Source organism: Hypomesus transpacificus, chromosome 9, assembly GCF_021917145.1.
Source record: "Hypomesus transpacificus isolate Combined female chromosome 9, fHypTra1, whole genome shotgun sequence".
NCBI lineage: Eukaryota > Metazoa > Chordata > Actinopteri > Osmeriformes > Osmeridae > Hypomesus > Hypomesus transpacificus.
This window is the reverse complement of record NC_061068.1, coordinates 22,470,325-22,490,503: the sequence shown is the minus strand read 5'-3', so window position 1 is coordinate 22,490,503 and position 20,179 is coordinate 22,470,325. Positions and strand designations below refer to the sequence as shown.

Sequence of the window (20,179 nt, the reverse complement as noted above, 5' to 3'; positions counted from 1 at the left end):
GCTTTGACTCCCTGACAACAGCATTTTGTGCTGCTAACAATTGTGTACCACCAAACAAAAAAAGAATTTTGGTAGAACATTTGGTAATTGTTTGGTAATTGTTTTTCTCCCTGAAACTTGCTATCCTGTACATGATAAAGCAGTGCCAAGTCAATTTGACCCAGAGATTAAAAATCCTTTTGAAAGTGACGGTACAGATTAAATAGTCGTTGAAATACCTTTACTTTGCACACAAACAAGCACACACAGCAGAATATGTAGCATAAAAAAACAGACTTGTTGCATAGTTATTTTTAAACAAGGTGCCAGGACATTTCACTGTTCAACGTGCACTTGTGCCATTGATTGTTTTTCCACGACAGATGTGGTGACCTTTCTCTGAAACTGATAATAGGCTAATCATAATAATAACGAAAGTAGGGAGAGGAAAAAAAAAATTTCAGACAAAAAATCTTTATACTTTCCATTTAAAGCAATTCAAATTTAACATGCAAAGAGGTGCTGCGTAAAATAATTGATACATTTATGATTTTTGTTCCCTGAATAGTAGATGATTACTAACAAACTCTTTATCACTGTGACAGTATTCATATATTTGCTACACTGCAGGTTCAATCTCATACAAGGTTTCTCATGGAAACCTTAGGTAGGCTTAAAAGGTAGGCTTAAAACCACTGTAGGGGAAACCTGTAACTCTGCTTCTGAAACCACTCCTCCTCCTGTTTGTCTCTTTGTTTCACCAGTTCAAGTCCCAACGTCTCAGATTCTCAGAACTCAACATCACCCAAATAACTTTATCGAAATACATTAACATAACATCAGAGAAACAAAATCTAAGCCCTACTCATCTCCGGACAGAATTAGCAATGCACACATAGACATTTCTCACACAGACAGATTTTCAGCAACTGCATATTTATCCAGAAAGCATTAATTACATGCCTATGAAATAGTAAACTTAACAGTTTCTCAGAATTATGTCGTTAGCCCATCTGTAACATCAGACAGTAGATATATTTAGCAATGACAGTCCTTAGTCAGCTAAATTAATCAAAGTCTAAGGAAGACAGGAGTTGATTGATAAGTAACTTTACAAGTAAGTAAATAAGTAACCTACAAATGTGTCATCTTGATTTACTGTATTTCAAACATTTTAATCAAAAACAATACACTGATGTCAAATATTGACAATGTTTCAGAATAAGACAACTGACATATACTGGCAGTGATGAAGATACTTTCTTTTTCTTGGATGGTATCTGTTCTATCATGGTTCCTCAGCACCTGATTTAACCAGAGAGGAGAGATTACTGTCCCCACTTTCCTCAACTGGCCTTCGACATGAGTCCTGAGCTGGGGGAAAACAACAGTCAGAATACATATCGACTATGAATGTACAAGATACTCAGGGCCTCATTTGGATTGCGCCCATTTCAGTCGTGAAATAGCGGGTAAAGACGTAACACCGTATTTACAAAGGCAGCGCACTTGAGTAAAAACGCAGATTACCGCTGCTGGGAGGGTATATGGTAGCCTGACGTTGTCATACTCATAATTCTAGTCAGAATATGAGTCTGAAAACTCTCCGTTGGGCTGTGACTATAGGGCGTGTTTCAACCGAACTCGTAAAACAAAGGCCTCTTCGCTCAATTGGATAGACCTACAACCAATCAGAGCAACGTAATACGTTGTTTGTTTAAAACGAATTCAACCCAAGTGCTCTTTCGTGAAGTTGTTGATTACGTTACTGCTGATCATCTGTCCATCATCGTATAAAGCCCGCCCTGGCAATTTCATTGGTACGCCCAGATTCTGGTTTTCTATAGTTGTTCCCCAATACGAAACCCTCCAGACTCAACTTCCCGACCAAATTTTTTTGTGGGCGGGGAGAGGTTGGGCTGGCAGCCAGGCTAGGTAGGGGAGACCGGGGTTGGTTGGCACACTTTTCACTGACTGCCATATTTCTCTGGCATCATTTATGATAGAATATTCTAACCAGCAGCAAATGAAACGTTATGGTCTAAGCCATAATTAAATATGTTTACAAGTACACAAATATTTGTTTTAAATGTGGTGATTTGAGATTTAAATCATGTTGTGCATTTGTGCCATCACGGGGTTGGTTGGCACACAATATGGGGTTGGTTGGCACAATGTTAAAATGCTATAGTTACACAAAATGAAGCAAGCAATAGAAACAATTTGAACATTTAAGAAAATAGTGTAACCAATTAATCATTCTATAACATGTTTTATGCAATTTATTAGAAGGAATGTATGTATTAAACCTAAACCTATGCTTAATCCTCAGAATCAGGCAAAAAGACTGAAGAACGGAATGTTGACAACAACATTCTCATTAGACAACATAAAAGGGATAATAACCCCAACAGTAGCCTAACAGTAGCCCTCTTAGTAGCCCCTCTCCCCCATCAAACTTATAATACATGTTTTAGCACTTTTTGATTAAATTCCTATATCTTCAAAATCACTGTGCCAACCAACCCCGCTCAAATTTAACCCAATTTTGTGATTAAATTATGTTGGCTATCTACCATCACTCATCACAAACTTTCAAATTTTAAATGAAAATGTAGCTGATTCCTATGTCTATTAACTACATGTAACATGTTTTAAATATCTTTAGCTGACACAGTTTTATAATAAATTCAGTCCACAGACCACTTTTTTACTTTTGATACTATAAAAGTGAAATGTTACCCTCACCAAAACAGTTTGTGATTTTCAGATGTTTTAACATAGTAGATGAGTGCAGGTCGAGAAAACAAACATTTTGATGTTACAATTTTGTTTCTGTGACCTTCAAAACGACCCAAAAATGCTGTGTGCCAACCAACCCCTGTAGCCAACCAACCCCGGTCTCCCCTATATGGTGGGTGTAGCTCCTGTTCTCTGATCTTTTATTTTTATTTTCCTCGAATCACCCATGGTGACAGTAACATGCAGGCGATTTTTCCCGTCTTTTAACGGCGCGCTAATTTACACTGGGGTTTTCACTGACGTCACGTTCTGGGCGGTAGCCCGGATGCGCGGCCATTGTGGAGGCACTCAGTGTAAACAAACTGAACGGAGTGCAATGGAGTATTGTGCGCTTTGGATACTTTAAGTGAATGTAGCCATGTCTAAACAACCGAAAAGCTCATCAAATCGCGTCCAAAATGCAAAAGCATATGGGAAGGACTTGGACCACAAGAAAAGGCACAATATTTCGAGAAATTACGATTTATTGGCGGTACAGATCCCCATGAGTTAGCTCCCTCTTCTTGGATCCGTGACTACCCGGTGATTCTTCCTTCAGTTGCATATCCCGATATAGTCAACAACCTGGTTTTCTCGCCGAGCCCATACACAGCGGAATACCTTAAATCCTACAAAGGTTTGGAGGCCTATAGCCAGATGGTGTGTGGATGGGTGAGGGAGACGCAGTACCAAGTTATCAACGACCGTTGTGTTGTGAAGGCCAAAGTAAGTAATGCAATAACGTCTTTAGCCGACCTAACCTTATAAGGTTACTTACTTAGGTTAATTAACTGTATGATATCATTGCAATACTCAAAGTGTAGCCAAGTGACTCTCAAACGTGTTTTTTCCCTCGTAGATCTTGGTTGAGCATTGCCAACCACAAGTACCTCCTTTCCTTTGATAATATCTGGCATTCCTCTCCCAGTTTTTTTAAGAACTTTTGGAAGTCGATAATAATCCAAATGTTTTTCTCGATCTGTCCTATTGGTACAACCTGAAACACCGCAATAATTAACAATTTTCCTTGACGACGTTCGGTATAAACTTCAGTGCCTGTGCTTTGTTGTGATGCGGAGTGCCTCCAATATGGCGACTTCCGGTCTGATGACGCGCCGTGAAAACCCTCTATAGGCGCTGATTGCCCGACGAGGATCTGGTTTGAAAAATACCACGCAAAATGCGGAAATACACCGTACGCTATTTGCGGTTGGGCAAAGGAGCAGATTAAGCTGTTGTCGCAATGTTAGTAAATGAGGCTCTCAGTGTTGCCCAGTGTTTACCTGCTCATTCCCAACTCGTTTAAGCACAAGAATATTGTACAGTCCAATTTATAATATCTAAAGGGGCCTCATACCTGTTTTTACTATTGGCAACTTGTAGCTTTCAACACAAGGAGTGATGGTAAATTTGTAGGTCAGGAAAACCAACACCAGCAGAGTAAGTCCAAAGATTAAGCTTAAGGTCGAGGGTAATGTTCCTGGCGAACAGAAACAACACAGTTGTTAATGTCAAGGTCAATATTTTAGACACAAGTCTTGGCTAGCTGAGACTACAATAGAAGATTAGGTGGCCATGGAGATGCCACAGAGCTGGGAGCAAAGAACATTTACCAGAATTGAGGTTTGTATTTGAACTACCATTCTCGTTTTTGGAGGGGGTTGATATAAAGGTAGGAGAAGTCAGCTCAAGAGGGGGTCTCTCGGAGAATCTCGTCTGGATGGTGAGAGGAGAGGGGGGTGCAGTGGGGGGAATCCTGAATTCTTGAATTTCTGAATTATTGTTGCAGACCACATCCGACGTCTTACTGCCATTCACTCTAACTCCACTACTACATCTGCAACACAAGGAAATACGAGCTTAGTACAAAACTGTAGTCTCCAATGCTGCAGGAAAAGATGTGGCACTACTATATTACATTGTAATATTGAGTGCAAAGTCTATACTATGTTACAGCATCATATCAAAAACATATTCTAAACATATCATACACAAAATAGAAAAGACTATGGAATGTACTTACTTTTTCCATTCAACACAATAATTGTCCTTTTCTGATGTGAAGAATCCGTTCTCACACTTACGGCATATTGGTTGTCCTAAGACAAAGAAATTGGACTCAATGGCAAATGAACACAAACAGAGTACAATCCTCATTAAAGATAATCATGTGAAGTATTTTGAGCTCAACATTTACCTTTCACATGATTCACTCCTGATCCCTTTTCACACTTGCATGCAGAAGATTTGTCATTTGTAGGGACAAATCCATCCTGGCATTCGCAAGTTGTGTCCATAATCCTTGTGCACTTCTTCACCTCTACACTCCAATGCTCTAGATAGAACAAATTAATTGGGCAATGCGTATCTTGTCCTTGCCTGATAATACCATTAATACTATATATAGGCTTCCTAATAATACAAATTGAGAGACAAACTATATAATAAGACAGCAGATACAGCTAAAACATAAAAACACTGTATGACTTACTGTTGTTACAGAGGGTACATGCCTTACAAAACTGTGAATCATTTGGTGTTGGCTGGAAAGTCTTTTCGGTACAGTCAGCACACCCTTTTTTGGGATCTATCATCTGACCTTGATAAAGAAAATATATTGAACAGATATAATGAATCAATGAACCAAGAGAGGATGTGGTATGACTGCAACACAGCACATTTGTGATTTATCATGATATATCAAGAAGATAAGTTCCTAAAGCTAGTTTAGTGGTAAACTAGTCCCTTCAGTACCAGCAAGACAATACAAATTGGATCATTTATATTCAGCAGAGATGCAGAACATTGTAGCATGATAAGAAATAAACGTGTTTACGAATAACCTACGTTTGATGCAGAGAAATATCCCCATGGTAGACTATATCATACAACCTAGTATCTACCATGGCTCAGTTAGTCCCATTTCGAGGTCTGAACTACCTGTAGTATAAGCTAAAATAATATAGTAATAATAGGAGGATAACTTAAAGTGACTTTAACAAATAAAACATATCACACTGTAAATATGTGATTAGCCTATACTTTGTCCTTTATGATTAGCATTATCTCAATCTAAATTAGGAGTACAAAACTATAGCCTATACCGTAACACCAGTTTAAACATAGCAATGGTAATTTTGGATATAGGCTGCTTTACCTTTACCGCACTCTCCAGCCACACACAGTCCCGGAACGTTAAAAGAGCATATTAGCGTTACAAGAGCACTGATTCCACTCAAGTTCATTATGAGATGTGGGGAAAAAGCCTTAGATATGAGCGCAGCTGCTAGACTATACCTTTAGAAGGCAAAAGACAGAAACCAATTTAAAATGTCAGAATCTCTATGCAAAAAGATCAAAAACCTCAGATGACAGATACTTTGGCTGCCGAAGGTATCTCTGCATGTGATCTCAGTGTTGAATCATTTTAACCTATATGCACACGCCTCCTTTCCTTGATGTTGTAACCAGGGTGTTATTCATCGGAACAATAGCTGTTCTCACTGCTTTTAGCCTACGTAGACCGACCTAGAAATATAGGCTATACACCCAAATAAATACCATATTGAGTTGGCTATAATTTGCATGGCCATAATGTTGCAATAAAAGTTACAATATTTTCTAAAACCACCCTTAATATAGCATAATAATGCATTAAAAAGCATTGCAGAGTTGTTTAAACTCCCAGAATGAATGAAAAGGCCTATTTAATTATGTCCGAGGCTAGTCTAGCCTAATTAATGCATATTGTATTTAAAATGTATGGCAACATTTCACTGTCTTAAACTTTTGTGATAAGAGGAACTAAAGACAATAATTTCAGATACAAATCCCCGTAATTTCCTTCCTTTGAGCCTACCATAGATAAACGGTCCAAGGTTGTTCTGTGTGGGCCTATCTGTGTTTCATCATCTGACACACATCTGGCATCATTTCTCGGTCGAATGCCAAAATAAAATTGTATTACCTGTAAAACATGTTTGTTGTCATACTATTCCCTGTCTATTCGTCTAATGTCTATTTTAAGCTATATTTAAAAAAATTATTTCCAGGGCTCTCAACTCTCACGCATTCGCCGTTTCAGCCATTTCTCACGCTCTCACGCAAGACCTTGTATTTCTCACGCATTTCAACCATTTCTCACGCTGAGAAGTAAGGGATAACTTCTCCCGTTAAATACAATTAATGGACAAGGTGCAGGCATACTGAGATGATAGCCTAGATCTTTTAATAGTATAGTGAGTGAGTGACTGAGTGGTGAGTGACTGAGTGACTGAGTGACTGAGTGATTGGGTTCAGTTGGGTAACAGCCTGGGGGAGGAAGAAGCTGTTTGTGAGCCTGGTTGTATGGGCTGGGAGGCTTTTGTAGCAGTGGTTTTGGGGTGATGTTGGGGTGGTTTTGGGGTGGTGTTGGGGTGGTGTTGGGGTGATGTTGGGGTGGTCATCTGCCTACATTGATGTGATGATTGTATTTTATGGCTTGGAGCTGGGTACCTGTGATATGCTGATCCGACTTGACGACCTTCTGCAGGTTGTGGATTTACTGTACCACACTGAGATGCAGCTGGTCAAGATGCTCTCATGTGCAGTGGTTAAAGAATGATTCTGGGTAACAGGTGGGCACTCCTCAGCCGCCTCAGCTAATACAGACGTTGTTGGGCCTTCTTCATGAGGGAGAAGGTCATTGATTTCCAGGAGAGGTCCTTGTTGATGTGGACTCCAAGAAATGTAAAGTTGGAGACATGCTCCACTACATTCCCACAATCAGCTCCTTCACCTTCTGCACATTGAGGACAATATTGTTGGAGGCTTTAAAAGGTGACTGAGAGTGGTTAAAAATAAAGTAGGGTGTGATGTAAAGCCAAGTCAACATGACTACTTTATTGTATTGTATTTATGGGTGTCACTCTGGCAAATAATGTTTAAACAAGGATTTGTATAAATAATGTGAACAGGATATCGTGTATAGAAACATTAAGAAGTGCACTTTTTCTTGTTTACAAGAGATGTACATTCTCTAGACTGCATCCTAAGTGTGGCTGTGGGTTTATAAACGGAAACTATGCTTTGTTTTTAGTCAGAAGTTGAAACTGGATTCCATGGAAACAGTCTACAACGTTTCATGCAAACACGCAACTTCCTCCATGGAGAAAAAACTGTCATATTTTTTACGGCTGTAAATGAAGAATAGACTTAACGTACGCTCATAATGAGCTGACAAGCAGGTTAAGTTTCGACCTTCTGTTCAGTGTAATGTAGGTTACATTACATCCTGACCATATAGCCTTCTATATATTTTGTAGTTGCACATAACACATATGTAAATTATCAAAGTGTGGTACTAGAAGTAATAGGTACGGCTTGCACAGTTGAATTGAATTGAGCTACTTAAATACTTTCTGAGTAGTGATCAGGTGGAAAACAGATTTACATAGTTGTGGTGGGGTCGTCAAAGTGTGGCGATCGTAATTACGACAACACATTGCAAATGCGGCAGCTGTCGGAATACGGTAACGGTTGTTTGGTTCACAAGTGGAACCGAAAGCTAATCAACGGACCGGGCAGACACTATTTTAATGTTTTGTTGGCATGAATGTCATTTGACATTTCGTTATGTCATGTTAGTAAGCTAATTGCACTTCGATTAGCGTTTTTATTGACATTTGTGTTTGCTTACAAATATACGTGGACATATTTAGCTATTAGCTTGAGAGTCATACAAGAAACTACACCCAAGCTAAAATATTCTATCACAGCAAGTTACAAGTTAGCTAGCTAGCTACCCTGACCAGCCCAAGAACAGCAATGCTGGTGACCGTATTCTGCGCACCGAGGGAGCTTCCAGAAACAACATTTGCCCTAGATGTGTCTCCAGAGCTCGAACTTAGAGACTTCGTAGCGCTTTGTGAACTAGAATCAGGGATCCCGGCTGGAGAAATTCAGGTAAAACAAAAGATGCTACCTAGCTTAGCTATATAGCTAGCTTAACTAAGCTAGCATATGTCTTAGAGCTACTTGCAATGGCTAGCTAACTTGTTAGCTTCGCTTGTTTTTAGTGTTAGCTGGATGACAAGCCACATAATACACGTCTGCCTGATACTTGAGCTCTCGCCACTGTATTTTGATTGTAAGCTAGAGCACAAATGACTCGTGGTGTTGCTATATACTGTGAAGATGAAGGGAATTTTGCCTCACTGATTGTTGCCAGACTTTTTTTTACTTTATCCATTAACCTGTTTTTCCAGATATTATATATAGAGCAACCTTTGAAAGACCTGACACGTGCCTTGGGGACCTATGGTTTGAAGGATGGGGATGTGGTGGTTCTTCGACAGGCTGACAGACGGCCTCCGCCAGCTTTCTCAGGTCAATTGTTGATTCGAAATTGCTCGTCAGGAAGCTGAAGGAATGAGAGCCATACTGGATTTCTCTCTGATTACGTTAACTCATTATCTTCCCTTTAAATCCATTGGAACGATAAGCCCCAATCTCACTTCAAGGTCTTCCGTCTTAACCCCTTAGGTCTGCCTCGTATTGACTTCAGTTCCATCGCAGTCCCAGGCACCTCCACTGCTAGTCAACGGCCTGCCAAAAGGCAGCAGCAGCAGCAGCCACATCAGTCTCCAAACTCCCAGCAGCAGCAGCAGCGATCTCCGCCCCCTCCCGCTCCCCCGACCCTGGGTGGCTCTGCTTCTTCTCCACAGGGACTGGATGATCCAGCCTTGCTCCAGCAGATGCTTCTGGCCAACCCTCACGAGCTGTCCCTCCTCAAGGAGCGCAACCCACCACTGGCTGAAGCCCTGCTAAGTGGAGACCTGGGTGAGGGACCGTGTCTATTTCAGAGCTTTGTGTTGTCTGACTGTCTATTCCAGAGCTTCATATTGTCTGCCTGTGCCTATTCCAGAGCGTTTCACTAAAGTGCTGTCGGAGCAGCAGCAGGACCGTGCGCGCAGGGAGCAGGAGAGGATCCGGCTGCTGACCGCCGACCCGTTCGACTTGGACGCCCAGGCTAAGATAGAGGAGGACATCAGGTAGTCTATTAAATAATGTGGGGCAGCTACATGGAGGGCTTGAGTGCAGATCTGATGTGGGACGGACGGACGGACGGGGGGTAACTCAATAGGCCCTAGACTAAGGAACATGACCAATTTGAAGTACGCAAGGCTAGTCCGCCACGTCCTCACAGAGCATGTCTGTGTCGTCATATCTCTGTGCCCCAGGCAGCATAATGTTGAGGAGAACATGACCATCGCCATGGAGGAGGCTCCAGAGAGTTTCGGTCAGGTCGTCATGCTCTACATCAACTGCAAAGTCAACGGACATCCTGTGAAGGCTTTCGTGGACTCAGGTAACCATAGTCTCCGCGCGTCTCCTAATACAGTACGTCTCTTCTTCGGAAATCCGTGGAAAAACGGTCACCTGATCACTCACGTGCACGTCCTCCCCTCCTCTTTACCTCCGCGGGGTCTTGGGCGCGCCAGGAGCCCAGATGACCATCATGAGTCAGGCCTGTGCTGAGCGCTGTAACATCATGCGTCTGGTGGACCGGCGCTGGGCAGGCATCGCCAAGGGCGTGGGGACCCAGAAGATCATAGGCAGAGTGCACCTGGGTACGGCTCTGCTCTCTCAACAATTGAACCTCCCACTTCACTAGCATTTCACTGTGTATAGTCGCCTTCAAGTCGTTTGTGAGTTTGTGGCCGAACTGTAACCGTGGCTGTGCCTTAGCTCGTGTGTACTCTGTCACCTCAGCGACTGTCTCGTCTTAAGAATTTCAGTGCCCAGTCTGACCTTGTGTTGTTCTGTGTACCTGACCAATAAACAAAAACAAGCCATGACTCTGCCTGGTCTGGTATGGCACTGACTAGTCTTTGTTTGCGTTTTGGCTCCTCTAGCTCAAGTCCAGATAGAAGGGGACTTCTTGCCCTGCTCCTTCTCTATCCTGGAGGACCAGCCTATGGACATGTTGCTGGGCTTAGACATGCTGAAGAGACATCAGGTATCTGCTCTGGGGCCCCTTCCCCCTTCCCGGAAATCCAATCCCCCCACTGTGTGCAACAGCGTTACATTCCGGGGTGGATAAACAACACTCGAGATTCCCATGTTCCCCATCTTTGTCCTTTCAGTGTTCCATCGACCTGAAGAAGAACTTGGTCCTGATCGGCACCACGGGCACGGAGACTCACTTCCTGCCCGAGTCGGAGTTGCCAGAGTGCGCCCGCCTGGCGTACGGCGCCGAGGGCCGCGAGGACGTTCGCCAGGAGGAAATGGCCGACAGGGAGCTTGCCGAGGCGCTCGAGAGATCTGTGCAGGAGAGCGGTAAGGGGGGGGGGGAACCTCGAGGGACGGGGGGAGGAGTGAGGACATTTCAGCTTGTTCAGACCACGAGTTTTGCATGCGCCCCCAGTTTTGGGAGCTTCGGGCCTCCGCGAGGCCCCCCCCGTTTATGCAGTCGTCTGCATAGAGATCACTGTGGTGTCATCGCCTCGTGTCATCTTGGAAAGGGTATCTGCCGGAGCCCACCGGGGGGTGAAATCGAGACCCGAGGTTGCCCGCGGCCAAGTACGCTGGTTGCATCATATGTAACTGGTAAACAAGCCTTCCGAAGTCGGGACTTCAAGGAGGGCCTTATAATTGTTGCGGTCAAGTTTTGTGTGGTGACAGTATTATTATTATTATTATTATTAAAAAGTGAATTGGTTAAAAAGGTTTTGTTTTGACAGTTCTAGAAAAACAAAAAGCCCCTTTGAGCCCAATTGTGCTCTCAGAGGTCCGATGACAGCAGGTGTGATCATACAGTGACCCCCCTCCTTGAGGGTCTTAGTTCTTTGGCTGATACCCTCTTCACCACTGGGAGTGAAAAGGTTGACCGTGTGCCGCATGCCCTTATGTCGAGTGCTAACTCTCTGCGTCCCTCCGCATGATGTGTGGCGTGTGCCCTAACCCTGAGCAGGACAGCACTGATTCTTATGGAGAGCCAGTTGGAGAGGGGTCCTACCAACCAGGTACTGCACATCTACAGAGACCAGCTAGCTAAGTCCAATGACGTTTCTTTACCTTTCTCCAGCTCTACGTGTTTTGTTGTCGGATCTGTTATTTCCAGCTTATTGGAAGCGATATGATAAGAAAAGCTGGTAATGCAATTATCGAACGACTATCATATGAAAGTCTTTCACGTTTATGAGTTAAGCCGATGATTAGGTGTCCAGCATTTTCTGTGTCATATTTCATTTCAAAAGCTGGCATGGACCCAAAAACAAAAGGCATGGTTTGCGAGACCGATCCATAGCAGGTTTCCGATGTTCCCGACTCGAGTTTGATTCTAATCCTTGTGATTCTGCCGCTTTCTACCACGCTAGACACTGCAGATGGACAAACTACCTCACCAAGCTCCTCACCATTCCCAATGCCCAGACCCCTCAATCAAACAGCCACTTCGACCTCCTCGACGCCAAGCCATCTCCGAAGCCTGGGCCGCTCCGAGTCAGCTCCAGCCTCCGTGCACCAGGCTCCCACAGCTGGGCAGAGCCCCAGTCAGCCTGGCTTCCCGGGACTTCCTGGGTCCTCGTCCCAGGTCCAGGCCACAGCTCCCACAGCCCCCAAAGCTCCTCCCCCAGCTACTACCAACCCTACCCGACCTCCTCCACCCACCCCCTCAGCTCTAGACCCACTGTCCGCACCCTCCCCTCCCCCAGCAGCCAAGGCTGCGACTGGCACACCTCCACCAACAGAGGGTCAGGTACCCACTGCTCCAGAGGTGGACACGGGCCCCGAGGAGGGGGCGGAAGGCCTGCTCCTCCCCCGCCCAGATGATCTGTCCCCCGCACAGCCCATGGAGCAGGAAGGGGATGTGTCAGCCAGTACCGCGGGGACATCTCCGAGGGCTCCACGGGCCACAGAGGGGGAAGGCAGTCCCCAACATCAGTCCATGTCCACTGCCCCGTCCCTGCCCCTGGGGGCCTGCATCCCAGCCTCGGCCCGGGACGGCGCGCCGGACCAGCAGCCCGGCTCTGCCGAGATGGAGTCTCCTTCCTCCTCTTCCTCCTCCCAGGGAGCGGTGCCGTCTGAGAGGGACCAGCCGGAGGGGGAGCGAGGCCCCGGCTCGGACCACATCCCCTCCCTGGCCGCAGCCCTGCTGGAGCTCCACGAGCTGCTGGTGTCCAACAGCCACGCCCCGGCCCAGGACCGCAGCGCCTCCTGCTCCCCTCCCCGTCCCTTTCGCTCGGACGCCGAGGGGCCGGACGGCGACCGCCCAGCGGAGCCCCTCCGGACCGCCCCGACACCTGAGAACCCTGACCCTCCCCCCTCTACTGCCATCACAACTGCTGGTGCAGACGCGAGCGATGCCAAAGCCAACCACGCTGCTGTGCCTACCCGAGGGCCGCCGCCCCAGTGTCTGGCGCCGGGCTCCTCCGGCCAGGACGAGGAGAGCCCAGGGACGGAGACGGCCGCTGAGGCGACGAAGGGACGGGGCCGGCCGCAGGCCTCGGACCGCTCGTGCGGGAGGAGGGCGGACAGACGCGGGGCGGAGGACGCTGGCGCGACAGAAACGGAGGGCCCCTCCCCTCGTCCAGGTCACCCGGCGCTCCGGGAGCCCCCGGAGGGCCAGCAAGGGCGGGGCGTGGCCGACGGAAGAGCCTCGGGCGCCCCGGAGCCCGGCCAGCCGAGCCCCCTGTCGTTGGCCGTGGGCTCCCCGGAGGAGGCCCCCGGCGTGTCGCCACTCCCCTCCAGCCCCGAGGCCAGCTCCTCCGCCCGGCTGTTCTCCGCTCCGGGACTCTCGCCGCCGGCACGGTTTCCGTCTGAGCACATCCGGAGGATCCAGGCGGCGGGTTTCTCGGCCAGGGAGGCGGTAGAGGCTCTGGAAGAGGCCCGGGGGAGTGTGGAGCTGGCTCTGATGGCCCTCCTGGCCCGAAACATCACTGTGCCCACCTGAGAGCCCCCCCCCCCCCCCTCCAACGCTCTCCTCTCTACATCTTTTCGTGTTTTTATACCTTTTGTCTCGTTCTTGATACTGACATCGCAGTCGCTTGTTCCTTCTGCTACAGGGTGAAAGGGGGGTTCGACGCTGTGTGTGTCTGTGTGTCTTACAGACCGTGAAGCTAAAAACAGCTGGCGTTTGTTAACTGGGTTTAGTAGGTGGGGGGCGAGTGTGTGCATTCAGCTGCCGTTGGTGTCTCCGAAGGCCTTTGTCTGATGGGTTTTTCACAATTGAATTTGGTACGTTCAATGTCCTCGCCTCCATGTTTTTGCTCCAAATATTTTAAAGGGCCCCTTGCACTTGGTTCTAATGACATTTTAACACCTAACGGATGGAGTGATGAGCGAGAGGATATCCATCGACGATATGTTTTCTGTGTGAGGTAGAACCTGATTCCCTGAGGTAGATATTACATCAACGTTCTAGCCATGCCCCAGTAGTCATTTTAAAGCAGAAATGTGTCTGCTAAAGCTGAAATGGGGTTTTGGAGGGGGGGGGGAAGTTGTTTTGTTTTTCCCCTGTTATTTTCCTTTGCTTTGACTAAAACGATCCTCAATTCTTTCAATAAAGCCAACCAAGCCTATTCAAACACTATAACACTGTGGATACTGCTACATTTCAGGAGGTGTTTTCTACACGTGCTGCTGAATCCTTTTCATCACTTGGCAGTCACAGCAAGTCATCCTGTCATGCAGCCATTGCCAATCTTCTGGGATTTAAGGGTGTTTTTTTATGGTTGATAAACCAGTATTTTAGGTCGGATCAAGTGGGAATATTTGTTCCTTTTCCTCTGCGATGCGCAGTGGAGTGATGGAAAGGATTTATGGGATTATGTGGTATGAAAGCAATGCATAGATTTTGGGCCATTTAATGTGAAAGTGAACTAGTAGGGTTAGGAGATAGTCTTCAGTGTGTTGTCCTTGCAACACTGGCATAGCACATCTTAGAGATTCCGATCTATTGATTTTAGACCTTTCAGTAGTTCCAGTTTCATGTTTTTATTTTCACCCAATTATATAGCATCATCATTAGTGAAATCATCCATCATCAATAGGTGTCATCGGGTCGAGCTGTCAAAACGATTTAGGATGAGAATAATGATTTTATGCCAATGTCCCAATATCAGGCAGGCTGATCAAAGTATTCACTTTTATCTTGTACCAAATTTAAACATGCAAAAATAAAATAAAAAAACGTTATTTCTAATTGGTGTCATTTGAGTGGTTAATCTTCCCCATCCTTTTCAAGTTAGGAATTTAAAATATGCTTAAGATTTTTGTTATTACATCCCTGAAGCTTTTTATGCGGTTTTAGGGTCGGCGTCTCCTCACATTGCAAGAACGTTCCTAAGCCTGCACACCTGCAAGTACTTGTTCTGATTGGGGCGCTAGATGATATGAACGAGTCAGAGCGACGCACAGCTGTAGCTAACGACTGCCCAATCCCTGCTGAAGCAGGTTGGTCTCCTCACTTATGACTATCTAATCCTATCGTGCACAAGCTTTACATCCATAAGAGTTATGTGAATTTCTTTTAGTTCCTAGGATCAATCAACTACTGCATGTGTGCTTATGTTTGACAACGCTGGCCTGTCTTCTGTCAGCAGGTGAGCGCACAATGTCTCAGAATGACCTCGGTTGTTCCTGGTCTCGTAACAGTGATTATGCGAGTCCTGAGGGCCGCACCAAACAAATGAACGGTGTCACAGAGGACAAGGGGAGCGAGGCTGCAAACCAACTGGACCACTTGTTTGGGTATACGGCTTCATCATATACAAAGTTTCGATTTCGATTTACAAAGTTTCGATTGTTGGATGTGTGATAACGGTGCAGTGTTCTGTGGTTAGTACTCCTGGGGGCATAACCTCAGCACTCAAGTCTGTGGCTTTCCATATGTGGGGTCATGAAGGGTGTGACTCACCACAGTCCCAGCCATGCCTCGTGCCTGACCAGAACAAGGGCTCCTTAGACTCAAAGGCCAAACACCAATGGTAAAAGTTTATAGAACTGCAAACAAATGAATGACATCAATGACCCTTTTTAAGGAAGTAGCTCCCTGAAGTGATTTTGTTCTTTTTTTAGGTCATTTGGAAAGCAAAAATCGGCGACACTTTTTAAATCCAACTACATTCTCGGTTGTAAGTTTTCAACAGTGATTGAGATTTGAGTGCATTATTCCTTTTTGGTTGGCGTTTTTTAAATCACTACCTGTGTTGATGGGTATCAGTGAATTGTCACCATGCTTGCCTTGCTTTACCTGGTTTCATCCACTCATTCTGGCTTCATCCACTCATTCTGGCTTCATCCACTCATTCCTTCCCAGGCCCCCTCTATCAGGACTACTGTAAAGCATCTGGAAAAGGTGACATGATGAACCTGTCCAAGCTATTGTCCAAGCAGTGTCTTCCCGGCCTTCAGAGTCCACCGGGCACCAGCCTGGGCACCACCACCTCCCCCCCACAGCACATCAAGGTGATGCCATGTACCCTTTGGCAGGACCTCACCGAGGTGAGAGAGCGAAGACTGCTCACCTCCCTGGCCCTCGGAGAGATTCGCCTACAGGAGGTACTGTATACCTCCGACCGTGTACAAGCCCAGTTCCTCTCGGGCGTTTGTCGTAGCCGTCCGCTCGCTGTGCAATGTTTGCCTTTTGTTTTGTTTTTCTCCGAAGTCCAAGTTTGAGATGATCGTCTCTGAAGCGTCCTATCTGAAGAGCCTAGGCGTCGTCATCGATCACTTCTTCGCGTCGAAGACGCTGCGACTGACTCTGTCTAAGATGGAGCATCGCATTCTGTTCTCTAACGTCTGCCTCGTGCAGGCGGCGAGTGAGAGGTGAGGCTCGTTTAGGATTTGATTTGCACATCTGTGTCATTGTCGTGTCAATGTTCTCTCGGTGTACTCGTTCGTCCAGGTTTCTGAGGGACCTCGAGGTTCGTCTGGGGGAGGATTTGATGATATCCCAGATTGGGGACATCGTGCTGCGTCACTGCCCGGCGTTTCGCTCCCTCTACGTGCCATACGTGACCAACATGATGTACCAGGAGGCCCTCTTTGAGAGGCTACTGTTAGTCTCCACTGAGTCTTTGGAGGGTCCTTGTTTGGACTCGTCTTTTGTTTACACTGCTGTTTATGGTGTTCATTTAGGCAGGAGAACAGGGAGTTTCTGCTGGCAGTGACAAAGCTCGAGAGTGATTCGGTGTGTCAAAGACAGAGGCTGAGGTCCTTCCTGGTCCTGCCATTCCAGCGAATTACTCGTCTGAAGATTATAATGGAGGTCATACGTTTACATTGAGTCATTTAGCAGACGCTCTTATCCAAAGCGTCATGATGAAGACATTTTTTTCAGCCTCATAGACTTCCTGACTCAGTAGCCAGGACCCATATCTGCCAGTCCAGTCAATCTTTGCTGTCATTTCAGAGCATCGTGAAGTTTACTGAAAAAGACTCGGAGTCAGTTCCTTGTCTCAGAGAGGCTATCGAAGCTATACACAAGGTGGGGGGGGGGTCCATAGATGTATCTTTATTTTAGATTGTTCTTTTGATATACACAAAATGTATAATTTCCTCCTTCTCTGTTCATCTCTGCTGCTGAGACCAGATTGTGTCGGAGTGTAATGAGCAGACCCAGCGGATGAAACGCATTGAGGAACTAGTACACTTGGAGAAGCTAGTGTACTTCCGCAACGTGAAGGTTATTTTTTCTCGTGCTACTCGGGTGATGTCTGTGAGAACTTTCACTTCTTGACTGAGAGGGGAACCGGTGATGGAAATCAGTTTTACCCAAATATGTCAGGGATGCCTCAAAGTACGAACATTGCATCTCTTTTTCCTCCTCTCACCAGTCAATCGCTTTCATCATTAGTGGACGTTATCTGGTGCATGAGGGCTCTCTGAGGCAGCCGCTGCTGGGAAGCCCATGGGGCACCAGGGTGACCTTCAAGGACATCTACGTCCACCTCTTCAATGACTTGTTGCTGATCTCCTTGAAAAAGTAGGGGGTTTACACACGCAGAGATTCCCCACAAAATGCTTGTACAACACATTGCTTCGTCGTGTCACTGGTGTTCACGAACCAATACCTCCTCTTCTCTACCTCACAGGGGTCTGCGTTTCCATGTGCTGGATTATGCTGCGTTTCCCAGCCATGTGTGCACAGAGCCGTTAAAAGAGGTCACTGGTCTGCCCTCGGAATCCTTCTTGCTGCGACTGTCTCGGAACCATGCGGGCCAGGCCATTGCCCTCATACTGGTGCCGCACACAATGTGAGAATTTGCTGACTTGTACCATCTTGAATGTAAAACTAAATGGCGACTGAGGAGGTAGAATGTTCTCTAATTCGTACACTTTAAATTGATTTTAAAGATCCGACCAACAGACATGGATGATGGCTCTCTCCCCTACAAAGTCAACAACGACAGATCCATGAGAAAACGATGAATGTTCTTCACACTTTTTAATTTATAAATTGATATTAAACTTTGTTCTAAATCTTCAGATGTGTGCAGTTGGAAATGTGTTACTGGTTCAATATACATTTGAATTAATTCTCTAAAGTACATTGTTAACAAATACCTTTATGACATTGGGTGGTTCACTGGCAAACCTACCAACCATCAAAACTGCATGTCATCTCTTATCATAAATGTTCTGTTGCTGCTCTGAGAGGTCATCCTTTATCCCCTCTGGTTACCATTTGCGATGTGTACACTGTAGTCCAACTGACCAAAGCAGTTCAGTTCATTTAGCCCATACTCGTCATTCCCGGCGGTGAGGGGACGGTGGTGGTCGTGGGGGCTACCTCACAGTCCTGGCTGTGAGGGGACGGTGGTGGTCATGCTGGCTGCCTCACAGTCCTGGCTGTGAGGGGACGGTGGTGGTCATGCTGGCTGCCTCACAGTCCTGGCTGTGAGGGGACGGTGGTGGTCATGCTGGCTGCCTCACAGTCCTGATGCCACAGATGCTCAGCCAAGCAGTTGAGGAGGGGTGCCACCTCACCCAGCCCGTCGCTGACCTCCCCCCCCACACAGAACACGGGCAGCCCCAGGACCTCCTGGAAGCTGCCGACCTCGCTCTGCGTCACGTCCGTGTGCATGAAGAGGTCGAACCTGAGAGCACTGTCAAGGACAAAGATGGATTTCATCAATTTAAACATGCAACGTTTCCTGTTTCCTGAACATGGGTGTTGTAGGATACTTTGTTCCAACCACCAGTCGGACTGCTCTGTCTGAGGGTTCAGACCGGCTCTTGGCAATCTGGTTGGTCAGGTCATCAAACGAGGCTCTGTCGGTAAACGAGAAGAGGAAGAGGATGGCGTCCACCTGTTCCTTACAGGACTGAAATACAAGATACAAACACTGCAGTCTTTCACTTTTTATTCAGTGATTTAATGTTGCTCTTTTGTTGAATAATATTGCGTGTTTGTGCTGTGAATGTGGTACATCATGCATACCGGAAGCAAATGGTCAAATCTACGCAAGGCGTTCTCCCCACAGTCGAACAGCTGCAAGCGGAAGAAGAGCACACGGCCACTCTCTCTCAGCTTCACAGGCCAATAAATCACCGTGGCTTCAATCCCTGCAAGGCATTGTCAATCCCAAACCATGTCAAATAGGCCTACCACTTTACTGTTTGTAGAGCTGGCTAAATGTTGAGGTTAGTGCCTGAATTAATTGTTTTTAATTTAAATTGAATTATAATGTGCTTGATAGCTAGTTTAGTTTTACATAGAAGCATAAAGAAGAACATAGGTGCCCTGCCTGTTGTTTCGTAGTGCAACTTGGGAATGTTCAGTCCAGCCAGACGCGCAGCAAGCGCCGTCTTGCCCACTCCGCTCTTCCCAGAGAGGAAGACCTTGTAGTGGGCTGTGTCCACAGCAATATTGGGAGGCATCACTGGAGCCTCTAGAAGACCTATAACACATTTCTAGTAAAACAAGGGTGCAGACTAAAATGAACTATAATATGTTATGAGACATTGAACGTATTACTGGTTACGTTGTAAACATCAAAAAGGGTCCCACCAAATTGTCTGCGTCTTTTCTTGAACAGAATTCGACCAAAAAAGTCCTTGCTCTCTAAGGATCGATGCCAATCAGCTACTATTAACGACCCAGGATCCAGCATTTCTGCCATATCGCCTAGGCATATATATTAAGCTAGCTCTGGTCGTCACATTAGGTTATCTTGCTGCAGTTTATCAATGAAAGTGAACAAATATCAAAATAGATCACGTTTCGGTAGATACTGTAACAGCATACATGGATAACAGTCAGGCTACTTGTAGCTACCGTAGGCTCTTCCTCAAACTCTTGCAAGTTCCTTGACAACCATAACATTTCAGAATAGAAGTCCCCTTTCCATATCTTTATTCATTCAAGACTCAATAGATGCAGTTGCACATTTCAAACACCAGGCGGCTTCACAACTGCCAGGATTATTCTCAA

At 46.0% G+C, this 20,179-nt stretch overlaps 4 protein-coding genes across 13 annotated transcripts; 2 read left to right on the top strand and 2 right to left on the bottom strand.

Annotated features, from left to right (window-relative positions):
- Positions 1-1,238: 1,238 nt before the first annotated feature.
- On the bottom strand, positions 1,239-6,171 carry si:ch73-361p23.3 (tumor necrosis factor receptor superfamily member 9). 4 transcript variants are annotated; one of them, XM_047025132.1, is made up of 7 exons: positions 5,918-6,171; positions 5,252-5,359; positions 4,958-5,095; positions 4,784-4,859; positions 4,374-4,597; positions 4,118-4,240; positions 1,239-1,353 (listed from the first exon to the last, which is right to left on the bottom strand). In XM_047025132.1, the coding sequence occupies exons 1-7, from the start codon at positions 6,003-6,005 to the stop codon at positions 1,268-1,270; spliced, it is 843 nt and encodes a 280-aa protein (XP_046881088.1). In that variant the 5' UTR covers positions 6,006-6,171; the 3' UTR covers positions 1,239-1,267. The 4 variants fall into 4 exon arrangements, with proteins under 4 accessions (XP_046881088.1, XP_046881090.1, XP_046881091.1 ...); XM_047025134.1 differs by having other exon boundaries at positions 1,239-1,348; XM_047025135.1 differs by having other exon boundaries at positions 1,239-1,284.
- Positions 6,172-8,237: 2,066 nt separating this feature from the next.
- On the top strand, positions 8,238-14,485 carry ddi2 (DNA-damage inducible protein 2). 3 transcript variants are annotated; one of them, XM_047024958.1, is made up of 10 exons: positions 8,238-8,703; positions 9,006-9,126; positions 9,283-9,579; positions 9,665-9,791; positions 9,981-10,108; positions 10,242-10,370; positions 10,656-10,759; positions 10,887-11,079; positions 11,714-11,765; positions 12,120-12,138. In XM_047024958.1, the coding sequence occupies exons 1-9, from the start codon at positions 8,566-8,568 to the stop codon at positions 11,722-11,724; spliced, it is 1,248 nt and encodes a 415-aa protein (XP_046880914.1). In that variant the 5' UTR covers positions 8,238-8,565; the 3' UTR covers positions 11,725-11,765; positions 12,120-12,138. The 3 variants fall into 3 exon arrangements, with proteins under 3 accessions (XP_046880914.1, XP_046880912.1, XP_046880913.1); XM_047024956.1 differs by lacking the exon at positions 11,714-11,765 and having other exon boundaries at positions 12,120-14,485; XM_047024957.1 differs by having other exon boundaries at positions 11,714-12,171.
- Positions 14,486-15,055: 570 nt separating this feature from the next.
- si:ch73-15b2.5 (rho guanine nucleotide exchange factor 19) lies at positions 15,056-18,231 on the top strand. Of its 3 annotated transcripts, none has more exons than XM_047024960.1 (13): positions 15,056-15,195; positions 15,345-15,492; positions 15,585-15,728; positions 15,820-15,875; positions 16,061-16,302; positions 16,409-16,569; positions 16,649-16,801; positions 16,882-17,011; positions 17,156-17,230; positions 17,336-17,428; positions 17,580-17,728; positions 17,838-17,999; positions 18,100-18,231. In XM_047024960.1, the coding sequence occupies exons 1-13, from the start codon at positions 15,135-15,137 to the stop codon at positions 18,161-18,163; spliced, it is 1,638 nt and encodes a 545-aa protein (XP_046880916.1). In that variant the 5' UTR covers positions 15,056-15,134; the 3' UTR covers positions 18,164-18,231. The 3 variants fall into 3 exon arrangements, with proteins under 3 accessions (XP_046880916.1, XP_046880915.1, XP_046880917.1); XM_047024959.1 differs by having other exon boundaries at positions 15,342-15,492; XM_047024961.1 differs by lacking the exon at positions 16,649-16,801 and having other exon boundaries at positions 15,342-15,492.
- Positions 18,227-20,049, bottom strand: cplane2 (ciliogenesis and planar polarity effector 2). 3 transcript variants are annotated; one of them, XM_047024965.1, is made up of 6 exons: positions 19,757-20,049; positions 19,494-19,646; positions 19,187-19,311; positions 18,931-19,070; positions 18,674-18,842; positions 18,227-18,627 (listed from the first exon to the last, which is right to left on the bottom strand). In XM_047024965.1, the coding sequence occupies exons 1-6, from the start codon at positions 19,866-19,868 to the stop codon at positions 18,583-18,585; spliced, it is 744 nt and encodes a 247-aa protein (XP_046880921.1). In that variant the 5' UTR covers positions 19,869-20,049; the 3' UTR covers positions 18,227-18,582. The 3 variants fall into 3 exon arrangements, with proteins under 3 accessions (XP_046880921.1, XP_046880920.1, XP_046880919.1); XM_047024964.1 differs by having other exon boundaries at positions 18,228-18,564; positions 18,611-18,842; XM_047024963.1 differs by having other exon boundaries at positions 18,230-18,842.
- Between the last annotated feature and the right edge of the window lie 130 nt (positions 20,050-20,179).